This window comes from Gopherus flavomarginatus, chromosome 7, assembly GCF_025201925.1.
Source record: "Gopherus flavomarginatus isolate rGopFla2 chromosome 7, rGopFla2.mat.asm, whole genome shotgun sequence".
NCBI classification, from domain to species: Eukaryota; Metazoa; Chordata; order Testudines; family Testudinidae; genus Gopherus; species Gopherus flavomarginatus.
In genome coordinates this window covers 56,906,479-56,926,604 of record NC_066623.1, presented here as the reverse complement: position 1 = coordinate 56,926,604, position 20,126 = coordinate 56,906,479, and the positions used below count along the sequence as shown (strand labels likewise).

The 20,126-nt window shown below is 48.4% G+C and overlaps 1 protein-coding gene across 1 annotated transcript in view; it reads right to left on the bottom strand.

Moving 5' to 3' along the window:
- Positions 1–20,126, bottom strand: part of PAPPA2 (pappalysin 2) — a 190,148-nt gene that overhangs the window by 114,376 nt on the left and 55,646 nt on the right. The window contains exon 3 of the mRNA XM_050962976.1: positions 18,978–19,123. Within this exon, the coding sequence (XP_050818933.1) occupies positions 18,978–19,123 (146 nt within the window). The remainder of the gene's footprint in view (positions 1–18,977; positions 19,124–20,126) is intronic.

The window sequence follows — 20,126 nt, the reverse complement described above, 5'->3', positions numbered from 1 at the left end:
TTGCAACACCGGTTTGCCAGCTGCAGTACCAGTGCTGCTCATGTTTGCCTCCGCCCTAGGAAGTGCAGGCATTCCTTCTGAGGGAGGGCATGACTCTGACCTCAGTGTGTCCGGATTTACACCCAGGAGACTCTAACTACTTCAGTGGAGCTATGCCCGATGTATACCAGGGTATGACTGGAACCAGATGCATAGGGCTAGATTCTGCCCCATTTATCCCCTAAGCAGTCCTTAGAGTTGCAGAGTTTAAAGCCAGAGAGGGCCACTAGATCATCTAGTCGGACCGCCTGTATCTCACAGGCCAGCAACTCCAGCCAGCCAGGCCCACACCAAGCCCAGCAACTAGAATCAGACTAAAATATTACCGCCCTCAGGAGAGCCCAGGCAGGTCACAGGAGGAACTGCAGGGCACCAGTGCAGGCAACTGACTGAGCTATAAGCCAGTGATCTCCCAACAGGGGTGCAAGAGGGTGGCTTAGGAAGTGCAGGATTTGGTTTAGAGGGTTGGAATTTGCTCTCTGCTCCACCAGACTGAATTCAGAATGATTTGCCGGAGCGGCTCGGAACTGACACAAATGCAATAGAGAGCAGTGTGCGGCCCCACGAGAGAATTCAAAAAATAACAATAATCAGTAACCAAGTGACAGCCCCCATGCAGCACTTGGCACATTCAAAGCACTGTGCAGGCTTGGCACGGTTCTGCAGCTCCATTGCTCCTGGCAGCTGGTTTTCCTACTGTTCTCCCAGTGTGCCCACTGGTGTGTAAATTACACTTGTTCTGCACGCCAGCAGCTGAATTCACAGTTACCCTGCAGCTCCTTTGTGTTGGTGAAAAGGGGCCACAAAGTGACTGCATGACCCCCCTGGTGAATACTCCTAGAGCAGAAACCCCCCCCCATGTCCCGCTGCCTCTGCACCTCTCTTCCCCTGCCAGAGCCTCCAGCAGAGAGGGCATGCTGGGGGTGGGCCAGCAAGGGGGCTGGACTAATGCATTTCTTGTTGGCCCTGCAGGTATCTTGTAAAAGTGGACTAGAGAGAGACAAGGCCCTGAAAGCTCAATAGCTCTGGTCAACTTTGCACTAACCCAGGTATGAATTGGAGCCTTGCTCTGCACCAGTTTGATGCAAGTTACACCATTTGACCCCTTCCTCCCATTTTCTGATCCAATTGCACCCGGCATGCAGCTTCCACCACTCTCTATGTCCCAGAGAAGTCCCGGGAGCTGCCCAGAGAAGAGACCTGCTTTCACATGAGGGAGTGGGTAAGAGTGGGTGCTCGGTCGATGGAGATGCCAGCAAACCAACACAAAACTTCTTCGCATTTCATTCCAAACAAAAGTGCAAGAGAAAAAAGCCTCTTTCCAGCCAAACCCCAGTCTGAGCGAGGCGGGAGGCTCCCTGCCTGAGAGCTGGAAGGGGTGGGGGTGGGACACACGTGCAGAAAGAAAACAATGCTCATAAAGAAATGAATGCGATATGAAAGCCCTGCACTGATCCCATGGCACTAACTGCGAGGAATGACAAACCGATCCCTTCGGGTCTGATTGCTCAGGGCATCAGAGGCCCTGTAATCTAATATTCCCACCTTTGAGCTGAAATCTGAAACCCCTTCCTCGGGAAAGGAATAAAGAATTATTCTCATAAGGAGAGAGAGTTGCTGCAGAGATCGTTTGCCAAGACCCCAGGCCTGAGCTCCCCACCACCAACAAAAGGAAAGCCAATTTTTGTTAAAGCTAATGGATGGATGGATGGAGCTGAAATAGAGGGAGAATGCTGCACTATTTCCAGAACTCTTCCCACCTTTCCTCCTTCCTCTTGGTGAGATAAATTCCAGCATGCTGTTTGGGACCTGGGTGGGGTCTCCCAATGCCGTGCCCCTGAAAGTGGGAGAAAGTGGTTCAAAATCTGCTGCTGCTGGAAGGATAGACATCTACTGCAGCAGAACCACTCCCCCCGCCTTGCCTTCCCCCCACTCCCTCCTTTCACTGTTGTCTCTCCCTTCTCCCCTCCTTCACCTCCATCTTATGCAGTCCTGTTGGCACAGATTTCAACTGGTTTTCAATGAAATCCTTGTATCAGGCCTGCGGGCTAGAGGTGCCCAGCGAGTGAGCTCACGAGAGCCCTTGACATGAGATGAGCAAGCTAACTCTAATCTCCCAGAGTCTTGTGCCTTTGCATCATCCCAGCAAGCCAGGGGCCTCACACAGAAGCCCCAAAAGATAGAGGTGCCAGTGATGTCCCAGAGGCCTGTGTTTTCACGTCAGACTAGCAAGATAGAGGTGTTGTTCCAAAGATTTCCCCCGGGCCTGTGCCTTGACATAAGCCCAGCAACGTTCCACAATGCTGTGCCTCAAAATTACCCTAGCAAGCTGGAGAAGCTGAGCCAGTGACCTATGGCAGCCTGTCCTGGGAGACCAGACCTGCTAGCTATGGATGCTGAGACAATTAACTCACTAAGGTCTGAGCCTCAAGATTGCTCAGCAAGCTAGAGGTGTCCAGTCAATAACTGTAACAAAGGCCTTTGAATCGACAGTAGCCCGTATGCTAATCTGGGTGGACTAGTGACCTCCCAAAGGCCCTGTGCCCTGGTATCAGGCCAGCCAGTTACCAGTGCTGAGCCAGGGAACTCACCGAGGTCTGCCCAGTTGGGAGTCCCCTTTCTTCCTCCTTTTGTCTCCCTGGATCCACCTCCTCCTCCTGGGAGGAAGAGAGGGAAAGGAGAGCCTGCTGTCTCCAGGATTCCGAAGAGAGGGAAAGGAGAGCCTGCTGTCTCCAACCAGAATCCCAGAGAAACAAAATGGCCCTGTATTTGGGGAGGGAGTGGGCATGAAGAATAACCTCCGCCTGAAGACTGCGGAGGGGATTTCAGGGAAGAGCATAAGCCATCAAATTGCTCACTCACATCCTGACTCCTGAGGAAAAGCACAAGGAAGTCCCCAGTGCTCCAGGACTCCATTGTTACGCAGCATCCAACAATTTGCACCTCCAGGAGGCCAGTGCCTCTAACCACCGTGCTGGAGCTTTGCTGCACTGACTCCAAGGGAAAACAGACCTGAGTCACCAACACCACTTCTGCAGCACCTGGGCTTCCCTCAGATGTCTCCAGCCCAAGGCCAGTCTCCTGCCTCTCACTGTGATCAGTGACAGATGCTGTAGAGCTCTGGTTTCCAACCGTCATCGGTCTGTGACTCGCACGATGGTCAAAAAAATCAAACTGCAACCCACCCAATCAAAGGTGCAAAGGATTGTGGGACTCGGGTCATGAGACGCGGGTTTTGGCCATTTTGTATGGCACATATCCAAACAGTAGGCAGGAAGTTTGTCGGGGGAATTGAGCCAGGGATGCTGGGGTGGAGGCTGGGGATGCCGGGGGAGGGTTGTTCAGCTAGGGTAGCGGATGGGCTAGTGGGGTGGCGGCTTGGAGCACCAGGCAGGGTAGTACAGCTGGGGTGGGGGGTGGGCTAGTGAGTTGGGGATGAGGGTGCTAGGCGAGGGTGGTACAGCTGGGGTTGGGGATGGGATGGCGGGGTGAGGTATGATGGGGAGTGGTTCAGACAGGAGGAGTTGGACTGGGGGTGCTGAGGGAAGATGGTACAGCTGGGGTGGGGGATGAGCTGGTGGGGTGAGGAATGATGAGGGCAGTGGTACAGCTAGGGTGGAGTTGGACTGGGGGTGCTGAGGGAAGATGGTACAGCTGGGGTGGGCGATGGGCTGGGGACTGGGGATTCTGAGAGATGGAGTGGGGGTTGGGCTGGTGGAGTGGGGGCTAGGAGTGCTGAGCGAGGGCGGTACAGCTGAGCTGGGCGTTGGGGGTGATAGGGAGAGGGTGGCGCAGCTGAGGTGGGGGCTGGGCCAGGGGATGGAGGTAGTGCTGGGGTGTGGGCTGGTCTGGGGCCTGGAGGTGTGAGAGGGACAAGGTCTGCATGCTGCTGGCAGGTGGTGGGGAGTCTCCTGCCACTTTCCTTGTGCCCACCCCCGGGCTCTGGAGCTAAGCGCTCTGCATTTGGAGGAAAGGGGCTGCTCTCAGATTGGGTGAGGGGGCGAGAGGGGCCAGAGCAAAGACCCAGACAAAACCCACGGAGGAGGTGGAGGGAGGGAGCCAGCTGCTCCTTCTCTACTCTCCCTAGAACTTATAGACCCAGGGACTTTACTACTCTCAGCCAGTGGAGTGCCACCCATGTAACACTCCCTCCTCACCCAGGCCTGGTTTAGAGACAGATGTCGAGGCTCCAGAATGGATCATTACTGCACTAATGTGCTCAAAAGGAAACTTTTTCCAAATCCTAGGGCCTTAATCAATTGGCTTCTGTCTTGAGGCAGGCAGGCTGAATAACTGTGGATAGCCTTACTAGCCACAGAAACCTCTGACCCCCTCTTGAATCATTCTGTGATTAGCTTTCGGCCTCTATAGCTTGTGGCTGTGAGTTCCAATGATTAATTATGTAAATATAAAAAGTATTTATTTTCATTAGTTTTAAATTTGTTGCCTTCTGGATGGATGTACAGTTTAAAGTAACTAACAGTAACTTGAGAGTAAAAAAATAAATAAAGGAAAAAGAAATTATGAGATGCTGTAATTACCCCAAAACCCAAACATTAAAAACCCAGGAAATTCAAAGTTAAGTTTACACTTATAGGAAACATGCTATGCTAAGGCACTCAAACAAGTTTACTCTGCCCTGTAGTGATGTCCTGGACAAAAAGGAGGTAACTTACTTGTAACTGGAGGTTCTTCGATATGGGTAGTCCCTATTATATTCCACTGTGCATTAGCCATGCGTGCTATGCACCTGGAGTCAAAGAATTTTGAAAACGGTGTCTGCTGGTCCATGCATGTGCCCTGGCTCACCTTGTCCTTTCGATGGAGGTGATAAAGGGTTGGGCAGACCAACCAACTCTTCAGTTCCTTCTCTGCCATGAATCAAGAGGAGATCCAAAGCAGAGAGGAAGAAGAGTGGGTAGTGGAATATACAGAGGGATCATGCATCTCGAAGAACTTCCAGTTACAGTAAGTAACTTCCTCTTCTTCTTTGAGTGATGGTCCCTATTGTATTCCACTGTGGGTGACGGACAAGCAGTACCTAAGCAAGATGAGGGTGTGAGGATGAGGACGGTAGGGTTGAGCGGAGCACTGCCATTCCAAAGGAGGCATCAGCAGTTGAGTCCTGCACCAGGGCGTAATGTTTTGAAAATGTGTGGCTGGAACTCCATGTGACTGCTTTACAGATGTCTAGGGGGTTTACGTCATGAAGAGACAATCTGGTCGTTGCTTGCTCTCTAGTGGACTGAGTTTGTACCCCTGTAGGGAGTGGGAGGTTCGAGAGCTGATAGTAGAGTAGAATGCAGCTGGGTAGCCATTTAGAAATTCTCTGAGAGGAGGTAGTGTGCCCACTGACTTTCTCTGCTAACGTGATAAACCATCTTGGGGACTTCCTGGTTGGTCTTGTTCTCTGTAGGGAAAAGGCCAAAGCTCGTTGCACATCGAGGGAGTGGAGTCTACGTTCCACAGATGTGTGTGGTTTCGGGAAGAATACAAGTAAGTGAATGGATTGATTACTGTGAATCTCCTAAACTACTTTGGGATATAAATGTAAGGAAACTTTATCTTTGTGGAACACAATGAATGGAGGGTCTGCCGCCCTTGTTCCAAGTTCACCAGCCCTTTCTGCTGAAGTGATAGTGACAAGGAAGGTGACCTTCATGGAGAGAAGGGCCATGGAGCAAGTAGCTAAAGGATCAAAGAGGGAGACTTGTTAGTGCTGAGAGAACAAGAACTGGTCCCACGAGGGCGGGATCTTTTGAGGAAGTGGAAAGATTCTTATGAGGCCTTTCCATACTCGGTTGGTTAGAGGGTGTGCAAATCTGGAAAAGCCCTCAGTAGGAAGACGGAATGCACTTATCGCTGCTAGGTGGACTCGCAGGGAGCTGAGGGAGAGACCCAATGTCTTTGAAGACAAGTAATAGTCTAAAATGAAGGGAATGTCTGCGGCTTCTAACATAATGCCTCTTAGCTGTGTCCAAGTGCAGAAGCATTTCCATTTAGCCAGGTAACATTTTCTAGTAGAGTCCTTTCTGCTAACAGAAAGGATATCCTGCATGACTGAGGAGCATGGACGTTCTAAGGATGATGCCCATCCAAATACCATGCCCTGAGGTGAAGCAGTCATGGACTGGCCCTGGAAAGGTCAGGATGGAAATCGGCAGGAGAGGCAACATGTGTGCAAGAGGCTGGGGAACCAAACTGTTTGGGCCAGAATGGGGTGATGAGAATGACAGTCACCTTGTCTTGTTGGATCTTGTGCAGCACCCGTGACAAGAATGGTAGCATAGCCGAGCTGGTCTGACCAGGAGAGAAGGAGAGCATTGCCCTGGGAGTGATAACCTAGAGCTCCTCTGGAGCAATATGTGGCACACTTGCTGTTGGTTTGAGAAGTGAACCGATCTCTGGTTGGGATTTCCCCATTGCATGAAAAGTTAAGTAGCACCCTGTCGCAGAGTTCTCACTCGTTGTTGATTCCAAAGCATCTGCTGGAGGGAGTCTGCAAGCACATTCTTCTTCTCCAGAAGGTAGGCTGCAGATAGAGTGATCTGATGCACTGGTTGCAGAAGTTGACTGCTTCTGCGCACAGGGAGGCAGACTTTCCTCCCTTTTGCTTGTTGATGTAGAATATGGTCATAGTGTTGTTTGACATTATCAGGACATGGTGACAGTGGATGAATGGAAGAAGGAACTTGCATGCCTTTCATACTGCTCAAAGTTTCAGGACATCAATATGCATTCTGGACTCTTGAGATGTGCACATTCCTTGTGTCATGTGGTTGTCCATATGGGCTCCCCAGTCTATTAGGGACACATTGGAAATTACAGTTTTGTCCGGAGAAGAGGGGATAAAGTGGACTCCCATGCATACGTGGGAAGGATTTGTCCAACATAGGAAGGAAGATAGTACCTTGGCGGGAACCGTGAACAGAAGGTTCACCGAATGATGGCTTGGTGAGTATACCAACTGTAGTCATGCTTGAAGACAACGAAGATGGAGTCTTGTGAACAGAGTGACCTAAGTGCAGAAGCCCATGTGGTTGAGTAGAGCCAGACATGCCTTGGCCGTTACCCAAGGTTTGCTTGTGATGCGAGCTATGGTCTCGTTTATAGTCTACAACTTGTCTGTGGGCAAGTACACCCTTGTGGTGAGAGTATTCAAAGTTGCCCCAATGAAGTCCAAAGACTGTGTGGGGGTGAGAACAGACTCTTTGATGTTTACACTGACTCCCAGTGAGGAGAAGAGGTGGAGCATTATAGAGGTCAATGTGTAAGCCTTTTGGCAGGATCTGCAAGTGAGGAGCCAGTCTTTGAGGTACGGAAAAATAATGAAGCCATAACGTCTGATGTGAGCTGCCACCATTGAAAATACCTTGGTAAAGACTCTAGGGATGGTAGCTATCCTGAAGGGTAGTACTCTGCATTGGAAATGGTCAGATGCCACCATAAATCTGAGAAAACGTCTGTGGGCAGGATGAATACTGACATAAAAGTAAGTATTCTTCATATCAAGAGGCATGAATCATATGCCCTTTTCTAACGATGGAATTATTGCTACCAACATGACCATGTGAAATTTGAGTTTGCAAATGAAGCGATTGAGATGATGGAGGTCACGGATTGGTCCCCACCCGTCCTTCTTCTCAGGTATTAGGAAGTTGGTTGAGTAAAAACCTGTTCCTTGATACTGTGGAGGAACACTATCTATTGCTCCTTGCTTCAGTAAGAAGCTCACCTACTGAGTGAGGATACTGGTGTGAGGGTGGTCCCCAAAGGAGCAGGTAGCATTACAAATGTGATTATATAGCCATAGGGGATGACATTCAGCATCCACTTGTCCATTGTTATTGGATTCCAGGTGTCGAAAAAGTGATAGATGACCACTGAATGGAATAATGGGGTCAAGAGGTGTTAGGCTCAGTGGTTCGCAACTCTCAAGCTCACGTCAAAAATATCTTCTGGTCAGGGGCTGGGACTGAGACGTCAAGCCTAGTGGGGAAGCAGGACCTTTGAACCTTTTGCTTTTTGCATGGTAGTTTGTAGGATCTCTGATGATAATAGTGTTGAGAACTATACCATGGTGTAGTTGACTTGTGATGAACCTTTCTCCTACAGGCAGGTGTGCAGATGCCCAGCGATCAAAGGGTAGCCTCAGAGTCCTTTAGGGTGTGTAGGAACTCATTCATCGTCTTATTGGAGAGGCGAGATTCATTGAAGGAGAGGTCCTCGATGGTGTTCTGGACCTCCCTGCCGAACCCCGAGGTATGAAACCAGGACTCTCTTCTCATAACCATGGCCGTAGCCATGGCTCTAGAGGAAGTATTGTCCATATTGACTGCAGATTGGAGGGCAGTTCTGGCTATTAATTTAGCTTCCTCAGCAAGAGCTTGGAAATGAGTATAAACCTGCTGTGAGAGGCTGCTGGCAAATTCATCGAATTTAGCATAGTTCAGGAAATCATATTTAGCCAATAGTGTTTGATAATTAGCTATCCTGAACTGTAAACTAGAGGACGAGAAAACCTTCCTCCCAGCAGGTCTAAGCATTCCCCTTCTTTATCTTTGGGTATAGATCCAAGATGTCGCTACGTGGACCTTTCTGAAGCAACCTGAACTACCAGCGAACTGGGAGCTGGATTGCAAGCATAAAAATTCTGAGCCCTTAGCTGGCACATAACAGTGTCTCTCTGCCCCTTTGGGGGTAGGAGCACAGGTGACGGGGCTATGCCACGTTGTCCTAGCCAGTTCCAGTATGGCCTCATCGGCAGGGAGGGCTATTCTCATAGGTCCTGAGGTGTGGAGGATGTCCAAGAGCTTGTGTTGGGAGTCTTGGATTTCCTCTAGTGGGAACTGAAGTTCATTTGAGATGGCGCAGGTCTTGGAACTGCTTGAAGTCATCTGGGGGGAAGGGTATGTCAAAGCCACCATTTCATCCGGCGATGACAATGGTAGTCTAGCTAGTTCTGGTGTAACCACTCTAACCAGAGCCTAGTACTCCTCCTGTCAGTGGTTCCCTCCAAGGCGAAGTAGGTGGCAAAGTGGACAGACTCTGAAGGGAGGTATTGTCCCAGCGCGCCCAGTATGATCAGAACTAAACACAATAATATTACAGGTGAGGGCTTCTCACTAAAGGATAAACTGGCATTGTTTTCTATCTCATCAATTATATTCACCCCAGCTTTTTGTTTGCAGTTTCAAACACTGCTGTGCATTGGGCAGAGGTTTTTATTGAGTTGTGGTGGGCTTCTTCCCGAGTGGAAGGTCTGAGTAGTTCAGGGTATCCCTTCCAATGTGCAGTACCATGCACTTGTTAGAAGTGAATTTCATCTGCTGTAATGTTATCCACTCAACTGTCTTGGTTACGTCCCTCTGAAGATGCACAGTCTTCTCCACTCTTGACTGTGTTATATAATTTTGTGTCATCTGCAAATTTTGACCCTTCATTGCTTACCCCTTTTCTAGAATATTAGTAAATATATAAAATATCACCAGAACTTTTGGTCATCCCTGTCATAAACCTAGTCCCAGATTTGGACCTTAGCGTCCAAAATATGGGGGTTAGCATGAAAACCTCCAAGCTTAGTTACCAGCTTGGACCTGGTAAAGCTGCCACCACCCAAAAAATTAGAGTGTTTTGGGGCACTCTGGTCCCCCCCAAAAACCTTCCCTGGGGACCCCAAGACCCAAATCCCTTGAGTCTCACAACAAAGGGAAATAAACCTTTTCCCTTCCCCCCTCCAGGTGTTCCTGGAGAGACACACAGAAGCAAGCTCCGTGAATCTAAACAGAGGGATTCCACCCTCCCCGTTCCCAGCCTTGGAAAACACAAGTACCGAGAGCTAATCTCTCTTCCCCCCTCACCCAGAGGGAATGCAAAGTCAGGCTAGTAAATCTAACACACACAGATTTCCCCCTGACTTCTTCCTCCCACCAATTCCCTGGTGAGCAGAGACTCAATTCCCTGGAGTTCCCCACTAAAGAAAAACTCCAACAGGTCTTAAAAAGAAAGCTTTATGTAAAAAGAAAGAAAAATACATAAAAATGGTCTCTCTGTATCAAGGTGACAAATACAGGGTCAATTGCTTAAAAGAAATATGAATAAACAGCCTTATTCAAAAAGAATACAATTCAAAACACTCCAGCAACTATACCCAGGTAAATACAAAAGAAAACAATAGAAACCTTACTGCCTTACTATATTTGTACTTACAACTTGGAAACAGAAGATTAGAAAGCAGGAAACAGAAATCCTCTCATAGTCGAGAGAGAGACAGACACAAGACAAAGAACTCAGACACAAACTTCCCTCCACCCAGACCTGAAAAAGTCTGGTTTCCTGATTGGTCCTCTGGTCAGGTGCTTCAGGTTACCTCTTTCCAGGTGTAAGAGACATTAACCCTTAGCTATCTGTTTATGACAATCCCACACAATCACTCTTCTGTCATGTTAAAAGTTGGCCATTTATCCCTACTCAGTTCTCTCTCTCTCAACCAACGAGGAGTCCAGTAGCACCTTAAAGGCTAACAGATTTATTTGGGCATAGCTTTTGTGGGTAAAAAACCCTCACTTCTTCAGAAGCATGGAGAAGTGTTTTTTTTAACCCATGAAAGCTTATGCTCAAATAAATCTTTTAGTCTTTAAGGTGCCACCGGACTCCTCATTGTTTTTATAGATACAGACTAACACGGCTACACCTCTGGTATCTCTTAACCAGCTTCTGATCCATTACAATATTTTGCCTCTCACTTCATGTTTACTTATTTTCTTTAATAGCCTCATGTGAGGGACTTTGTTCCAGATTCTCAAGGTATTTAGGTGCCTAATTTCCATTAAAACCAATGGGCATTAGGCACCTTTGAGGATCTGGATCTTTGTCAAAAGCTTTGTTTTTTGAAGTCCAAATGAACTATCTGCTTGTTCCTAGGCCTCTTCTGAACTGAGACAGGTATGCATGCTACAATATGTGAAGTGTTGTCTGTGTGGTGGAAACACCTATTGATTGAATGCAAAGTTGTCACCCTCCTTCACAAGAGACTGGGCTTAAACCAAAGCCTTCAATCCATGCCTGACTTTTGGGAAAGTTCAGATCCAGATTCAAACTTCCCAGCTCGGGCTCTAATGCCAAGCTAACCCCCACCCCATCCCACCACCTTTAGTTGAAGCACTTGACTCAAATGTTGCAGCAGGTGCCTCGCTCTGCTTACGATTTGAGGCTGGATGATCCCAGAGGTAAATGCAAGGTTTTGAAACATCAGACTACCCTGCTGACTTCTGCACGCCTCTTAGTGAACACAGAATCAGAGGTATGCACTGGAAAGGAGCTGGGAAAGGCCTGGTGATGAAGGGAGAGGATAGGGGACACACATGGACAACCAGAGGGGGTTGAAGAGAAGGAGTATGACCAAGGAGCTGGTTGTAGGAAAATAACTGTCAGTCACAAGTGGCTGAGCCTTGAAAATGATTCTTTGTAGCTGTCATAAACAGATAAGAAAAGTTAATAGAACAGAAGTGCTTCATATCTCTTTGCCTGGAAAGAGTTAACAAGAACAGTGAGCCTGGCTGTCACCTGACCAGAGGACCAATCAGAGGACAGGATACTTTCAAATCTTGAGGGAGGGAAGTTTTTGTGCTGTGCTGTTAGTTTTGGTGGTTGTTCACTCTGGGGGCTCAGAGGGAGCAGATGTGCAACCAGGTTTCTCTCCAATCTCTCCAATACAGGCTCTTATAAGTTCAGACTAGTAAGTACTAGGTAGATAAAGTGAGTTAGGCTTAAGTTTGTTTACTTTATTTGCAAATGTGTATTTGGTTGGAAGAAGTTCAAATTTGTATTTTGCTGAAAGGATTTTAATTTGTACTTGAATACTTAGACTGGGAGGGTGTTCCCAGTGTCTATAGCTAAAAAACTCTATACCTATTCCATCTTAAATTTACAAGATCATTTTTACTGTTTTTCTTTCTTTAATTAAAAGCTTTTCTTGTTTAAGAATCTGATTGTTTTTTAATTCTGGTGAGACCCCAGGGGACTGGGTCTGGATTCACCAGGGAATTGGTGGGGAGAAAGGAGGGAAGAGGGAGAGAGAGGCTGATTACTCTCTGTGTTAGGATTACTTCTCTCTCAGGGAGAATCTGGGAGGGGGAGAAAGAATGAGGGGGGAAGGTGCATTTTCCTCTCTGTTTCAGGATTCAAGGGGTTTGAATCACAGTGATCTTCCAGGGCAACCCAGGGAGGGGAAGTCTGGGAGAGGCAATGGTGGGGAAAGTGTTTACTTTCCTTGTGTTAAGATCCAGAGGGTCTGGGTCTTGGGGGTCCCCGGGCCAGGTTTTGGGGGCACCAGAGTGCACCAGGCACTGTAATTCCTGGTTGGTGGCGGCGCTACAGGTTCTAAGCTGGTAATTAAACTTAGAGGAATTCATGCTGGTACCTCATCTTTTTGGACGCTAAGGTTCAGAGTGGGGATTATACCATGACATGGTGTGCAGCATGTGGGATAGATAGATAGATAGATCAGATAGAATCCAAAAGCCAGTGAGGTTTTTATTTCTCTCCCTGCTAGCTATCTGCAGGCAGACTGAAAGGTTTGGGTTTAGAAGCAAAAGCCAGTAGGATTTTTTCTATCTCTTTTCTCTCTGATAGCTGTTTGTAAGCAGGAGAGAGGGTTTTTAAAAATAAATAAACAGCCAGAAATTTTTTTCCTTTTCTCCTTTCTGGTTGTGCAGAGAGACTGCCTGAAGGCAGAGGCATTAGAGTTTAACAAGGATCTTTTTTAAACAAAGGGACTCCAGTTGTGAGTCACCATATACCAGCAAAACACATTTGCAAATGAATTTTTTTTTCTTTCTAACTCTGTCAGGAATAGCTAGGTAGAAGGAGTTAAAAAAAACCGACTCTGTTGCTAAGCAACCCTAAGGAGGCAACAGAGAAGCAGCATTTCAGGCAGTAAACAGCAGAGGGTGCCCCAACACAAGAAAGCAGAAACCATGACTACCAAAGATACCCTGAAACAGGAACGAGCAAAAGTGGAGGCAGAAGAACAAATCAAAGACGCAGACCACAGGCGAGACATGGAAAAGAAACAACAAGAACTAGAAATAAAACAAAAAGAAATGGAGCTGAGAGAAAGAGAAAGAGAGGCTGCCCACAGGAGAGAGCTGGAGATAAAAGAAAGAGAGAGGGAAGAGAGGGAAAGAGAAAGAGAGGTTGCCCATAGGAGAGAGCTGGAGATAAAAGACAGAGAGAGGGAAGAGAAGGAACGAGAGAGAAAGCATGAACTGGAATTAGCGCAAGCTAGGCAGCATGCTCCAGTCAACCCTAACAACCCTTCTCCAGTTATTGTTCCACATCCAAAGAAATTTCCCACCTACAAGGCAGGTGATGACACTGAGGCCTTCCTAGAAAATTTTGAAAGGACCTGCCATGGGTACAGCATCTCTGAAGACCAGTACATGATAGAGCTGAGACCACTGCTCAGTGGACCCCTAGCAGAGGTGGCAGCTGAAATGCCTAAGGAGAACATGAATGATTATAAACTTTTTCAAACCAAGGCCAGAATCAGAATGAGGCTAACGCCTGAGCATGCCTGTCGGAGGTTCAGAGCCCTAAGGTGGAAACCAGATGTGTCAATCACTCGACACGCCTGTCACATTGGAAAGAATTATAATGCCTGGGTATCAGGAGCCAATGTTAACTCTCTGGACGACATGCACCTCCTAATACAATTGGAGCAGTTCTTAGAGGGTGTTCCTGAAGAAATAGAAAGGTACATCCTAGATGGGAAGCCCAAAACTGTAACTGAAGCGGGGGAGATTGGAGTCAGATGGGTGGAAGTTGCAGAAGAGAAAAGAGCTACTATCAAGGGGAGCGAATATCATAGGGGTCACGCCGACAATAAACCCCATAACCGAGGGCAACCCAAGACCCCACCTACAACCCAAGGAAAGCCGCCGACTCCCTATTCTCTCACCTCACCAATCTCCAGTAACCCACCTCGGCCCAGTGACCAGTCAGCTGGGCGATGCTTCAAGTGTAATGAACTGGGACATATAAAGGCCAACTGCCCCAAGAACCCCAACCGAGTGCAGTTCATTATATCTCCATCACTGCAAAGATCCCCAGGCCCGGATGCCTCTCAAATACCCTCAGAGCGAAGGGAAATGTTGAGAGTGGGCGGAAAGAAGGTTATCGCATGGAGAGACACGGGGGCACAAGTGTCAGCTATCCACCAATCCTTGGTGGACCCCAAATTCATCAACCCAAAGGCCCAAGTGACAATTTACCCCTTCATGTCACAAGCGGTAAACTTACCTACAGCTAAACTGCCTGTCCAGTACAAAGGCTGGTCAGGAATGTGGACTTTTGCAGTCTATAACAATTATCACATCCCCATGCTACTGGGGGAAGACTTGGCCAATCAGGTAAAGTGGGCCAAGAGGGTGGGAATGGTTACACGCAGCCAAGCCAGGCAAGCTTCCAGACCCATCCCTGTTCCCAAACCATCCACAGAGGCCCCGTCTGTGTTAGCAGAGACCCAGACAGAGGTAGTGGACCCGGATTCCCTGCCAACGACTGCAACAGCCACTGTACTTCCAGTCCCAGACCCGGACCTGGAAACACAACCAGCACCAGAACCATTGCCAGCACTGATGCCAGCGCTTGCAAGCACATCTTCAACCCCAATGCCAGAGGGCGTCAGCGAGCCTGAACTGGCAGAAGCAGCAAACAACCAGACCCAAGAGCCTCAGCCAGAGCCTGAAATACCACCTGGTACACCAGAGGAGAGCGGTTCACCAGCCACGAAAACAACCCCACCACCTACATCGCTTCCCGAAGGACCAAGCTGAAGTCCACAGTCTGAGGAGGAACTGGTGTCTCCAACCTCCAGGAAACAGTTCCAGACTGAGCAGAAAGCAGATGACAGCCTTCAGAAAGCTTGGGTGGCGGCACGGAGCACCTCACCGCCTCTCAGTTCTTCTAACAGATCTCGGTTTGTTATAGAACAAGGACTTCTATATAGGGAGACTCTTTCTGGTGGACACCAGGAAGTCTGGCATCCACAAAAACAGTTGGTGGTTCCAACTAAGTACCGGGGGAAGCTCTTAAGCTTAGCCCATGATCATCCCAGTGGCCATGCTGGGGTCAACAGAACCAAAGACAGATTGGGGAAGTCCTTCCACTGAGAGGGGATGGGCAAGGATGTTGCCAAGTATGTCCGGTCTTGTGAGGTGTGCCAAAGAGTGGGAAAGCCCCAAGACCAGGTCAAGGCCCCTCTCCAGCCACTCCCCATAATAGAGGTCCCATTTCAGCGAGTAGCTGTGGATATTCTGGGTCCTTTCCCAAAAAAGACCCCCAGAGGAAAGCAGTACATACTGACTTTCGTGGACTTTGCTACCCGATGGCCGGAAGCAGTAGCTCTAGGCAACACTAGGGCTAAAACTGTGTGCCAGGCCCTAATAGACATTTTTGCCAGGGTAGGTTGGCCCTCCGATATCCTTACGGATTCAGGGACAAATTTCCTGGCAGGGACCATGAAAGAACTGTGGGAAACTCATGGGGTGAATCACTTGGTTGCCACCTCGTACCACCGTCAAACCAATGGCCTGGTGGAAAGGTTTAATGGAACTTTGGGGGCCATGATACGTAAATTCGTGAATGAACACTCCAATGACTGGGATCTAGTGTTGCAGCAGTTGCTCTTTGCTTACAGGGCTGTACCACATCCCAGTTTATGGTTCTCACCATTTGAGCTTGTGTATGGCCACGAGGTTAAAGGGCCATTACAGTTGGTAAAGCAGCAATGGGAGGGGTTTACACCCACTCCAGGAACTAACATTCTGGACTTTGTGAGCAACCTACAGGATACCCTCCGACACTCTTTAGCCCTTGCTAAAGAAAACCTAAAGGATGCTCAAAAAGAGCAAAAGGCCTGGTATGATAGACATACCAGAGAGCGTTCCTTCAAGGCAGGAGACCAGGTTATGGTCTTAAAGGCGCAACAGGCCCATAAAATGGAAGCATCATGGGAAGGGCCATTCACGGTCCAAGAGCGCCTAGGAGCTGTTAACTACCTCATAGCATTTCCCAATTCCTCCCTAAAGCCCCTAGTGTACCACGTTAATTCTCTCAAGCCCTTTTATTACAGAGACTTACAGGTTTGTCAGTTCACAGCCCAGGGAGGAGATAACGCTGAGTGGCCTGACAGTGTCTACGATAAAGGGAAAAGTAACGGTGCCGTGGGAGAGGTGACCCTCTCCACAACCGGGAAAGGTCTGCAGTGGCAACAGATCAAGAAGTTGACGCACTCTCCTGTGAAAGTTCCCTAAAATCAACTGGTTAAAAGTTGTCCTTACAGTGTGAAAGATCTTGTAGTTTTGCTTAATTAGTGGCATATGTAAGGATGCATGTGTTTATTGATCTGTTTATTTTAAAGCTCTAGGGAGAAATCACTGCCAGTGTACTTCCACACTGTCACCGATTTGGGGGGCGTGTCATAAACAGATAAGTAAGAGTTAATAGAACAGAAGTGCTTCATATCTCTTTGCCTGGAAAGAGTTAACAAGAACAGTGAGCCTGGCTGTCACCTGACCAGAGGACCAATCAGAGGACAGGATACTTTCAAATCTTGAGGGAGGGAAGTTTTTGTGCTGTGCTGTTAGTTTTGGTGGTTGTTCACTCTGGGGGCTCAGAGGGAGCAGATGTGCAACCAGGTTTCTCTCCAATCTCTCCAATACAGGCTCTTATAAGTTCAGATTAGTAAGTACTAGGTAGATAAAGTGAGTTAGGCTTATGTTTGTTTTCTTTATTTGCAAATGTGTATTTGGTTGGAAGAAGTTCAAATGTGTATTTGGCTGGAAGGAGTTCAAATTTGTATTTTGCTGAAAGGATTATAATTTGTATTTGAATACTTAGACTGGGAGGGTGTTCCCAGTGTCTATAGCTAAAAAACCCTATACCTATTCCATCTTAAATTTACAAGATCATTTTTACTGTTTTTCTTTCTTTAATTAAAAGCTTTTCTTGTTTAAGAACCTAATTGTTTTTTTATTCTGGTGAGATCCCAGGGGACTGGGTCTGGATTCACCAGGGAATTGGTGGGGAGAAAGGAGGGAAGAGGGAGAGAGAGGCTGATTTCTCTCTGTGTTAGGATTACTTTCTCTCTCAGGGAGCGTCTGGGAGGGGAAGAAAGAAGGAGGGGGGAAGGTGCATTTTCCTCTCTGTTTCAGGATTCAAGGGGTTTGAATCACAGTGGTCTTCCAGGATAAACCAGGGAGGGGAAGTCTGGGAGAGGCAACGGTGAAGGAAAGGGTTTACTTTCCTTGTGTTAAGATCCAGAGGGTCTGGGTCTTGGGGGTCCCCGGGCCAGGTTTTGGGGGGACCAGAGTGTACCAGGCACTGTAATTCCTGGTTGGTGGCAGCGCTACAGGTTCTAAGTTGGTAATTAAGCTTAGAGGTATTCATGCTGGTACCCCATCTTTTTGGACGCTAAGGTTCAGAGCGGGGATTATACCATGACAGTAGCCAAAGCAATGGATCCCACGGAGATCTGCCTTCCTCAACAAGCAAGTGGAGCACTCTGCAGCTGAGAAGCCAGCCCCAAAATCCACGGCATTGTGAGCATTCAGCACGCTGAAGAAAGGAAACTGGTAATGATAACTTTAAAACAGCGCTCCAGTGGCTGTTTAGAATTTGAAGGTTTGAACATCCCACGCTATGAAAGCAGAAGGTCAAGGTCTGGCATGCAGGTGCCGGGAGCAATTACTTCCAGTTACATAAGTGTTGCTCAGTAAGATGTTTTGACTGCAAAGAGTAAAGGGCTCTGCCAGAAATGTCTGAGAGCGGAGAGAGGGAGGGGAGGGAGGGAGAAAAAAAGAGGGAAAGAGAAGAAAGAGAAAAAAGAAAAAGACATGCAGAAGAGAAGGAAACATGAACCACATCAGTTCTGTTTGAACAGCAGCTGTCTGTGCCCCATTAGGGGAGCAGCTCACACCTTTTATTGGGGCTGATTTAGGGGCCTGTTCTCAAGCCTACTGAAGGCAGTGGGAATGTTTCCATTGACTTTGCTGGGTGTTGGATCAGGATCTAAAAAAGTGACTAGATCTGGCATCTGCACTGATGTCTGCCCAGAGGAGCCTGCTCTGGAAGTGTTCACATCTCTTTTTTAGTTCTCTTGAAATCACAAAAGGAAGGCTGCGAATTGTACACACAGCTAATCTGTGAACCCAGCATTGCTACTTCTGCAGCCCCTGCTGCCTTTCTTTGTGTGCTACCCCAGCGGGGGAGTTCTGGCTCTGTAGGGCTAGACAGAAGCATGCTGTGGCGGGGAGAGAACAAGCACCCTCCTTGGAAGCTGCACAGCTCATAGGGCAGCCCTGCCTGCCCACTCCCTGCCAGAATTGTAGCCCCTCTGCTCTCAAAAAGAGAAAAAGGAACTTTTCTGAACCTCTCTCCAAAGCTTCTCTTGGGGGTCACACCAATGAATTTGGATGGATCCACATCACTTACCTTCTTACTCTGAACCTCTCTGGCACATCCAAGCCAACTCTTTTGGTGTGGCCATAGTCAGGCCTGACATTAAGATTCCCTTGTTCCTTTCCATATGAACCCAATCACAGCTCCCCTGGAGAGAAGCACCTGTCCTGAGGAAGTGCTCTTCCTGTGCTCCATCCCTACCCCAAGGGGCTGGCCCTCTCAAGTATAACAGCCCCTAGTTGGGATGAACGCAGAACTCCTAGCTCCAAAGCACAGGCCTCTGCTGCATATGCTGAAGGCCACAGGGTCTGATCCAACTGGAGTCTTGCCACTGACTCCATTGGGCTTTGGATTAGATCGCTGGCCCCACCTGCCTCCCCATGCCCTATGAGAGTTGTAGCAGGCAGCTGCCCCCTGTGCATCAGTCACAGAGGGAGAAGCTGACACATGGGAGTCACATAAGGGGAATGGCTTACCCAAGTGGCTGAGGGCTTCTTTATCCCACGGCCAGGTGGCGGCACCGGCCAGCTCCTCCCGCACGGAGCTGGCAAAGTAGACATTGAGGAAGTGTGTGCTGTTCAGCTGCAGTGCCTCCTTCAGCTCCTTCACGCTCATGTACGCCCTGCAGGGACAGGGAACGGGAGACAGTCAGCAGATATCTCAGTGCAGCAGGAAGCAGTAGGATTGTGCTGAACTGGTGTAGGACAGGGCCCTGGGAGAGGCCTGGGAACAACCAGAGCAGAAGCAGCCTCAGAGAATCCATCCCTTGAGATCCAGTGCATTCTGGGAAAGTCTGGGAAGGCTTGGCCAGTTTTAGGGAGACGTCCAACAAGACTGTTAATTCATTACCTTAATGCTGAGTCATATGTTAGTTAAAGGGCTTGGGCAGAGATGCAGCCAAACAAATATAAATAATTCTTGCTATTTATAGTCTCTCCCTAGTTAAGAGGTAATTCTGCTCTTAGAGAAGGTACCTGTCTTGGGGCAGCCGGAATCCGGGGGACCCCCAAGAAGAGAGAAAAGGGGGAAGGAAGAACAATGCAGAGAGGAAATGAGAGGAGAGATAAATAGGTGACTCCAGGGAGAGAGAGGAAAGGAAGAGACCACCCCCACTGTGGGGGAAGAGAAGGGGACTCGCTCTAGGAAAGAGAAAAGGGGGAACTCAAGGGAGAGAAAGGGTGTTCACCCAAAAGGAGAAAGGAGAGATAGGTGCTTATAACTGTATTGATTTCAGTGAGACACCCCCAGGTTTCTCAAGGGGCTGAGCTCTCCCTGAAACAGACCTGAAGTCAGATCCTTATTCTCTCTCTGTTCCTCCATTCATACCTCACCCACCTTCTTTCAGTGATGACCCTTCCCTGCTCTCCTCCCAGCTCTGTACCTGGATCTCTGCCCTGCCCTGCTCCAACTGGACTCCTGCCTCCACTTTGCAGCATTCAGTGATGGCATACGGACCAAAGAACTAAGCGTGGGCCAGGGTGAAACAATACATTCCCATCTGATATCTGAAATGAGGGGAAGAATCAATCAGTCCAAGAGACATGCACATACAGACATGCCAAGACACCTCAAGGGGCTCAGAGTTTGGGCAGCCAAAAATGGAGGTGCCTGAAATCATGTGTCAC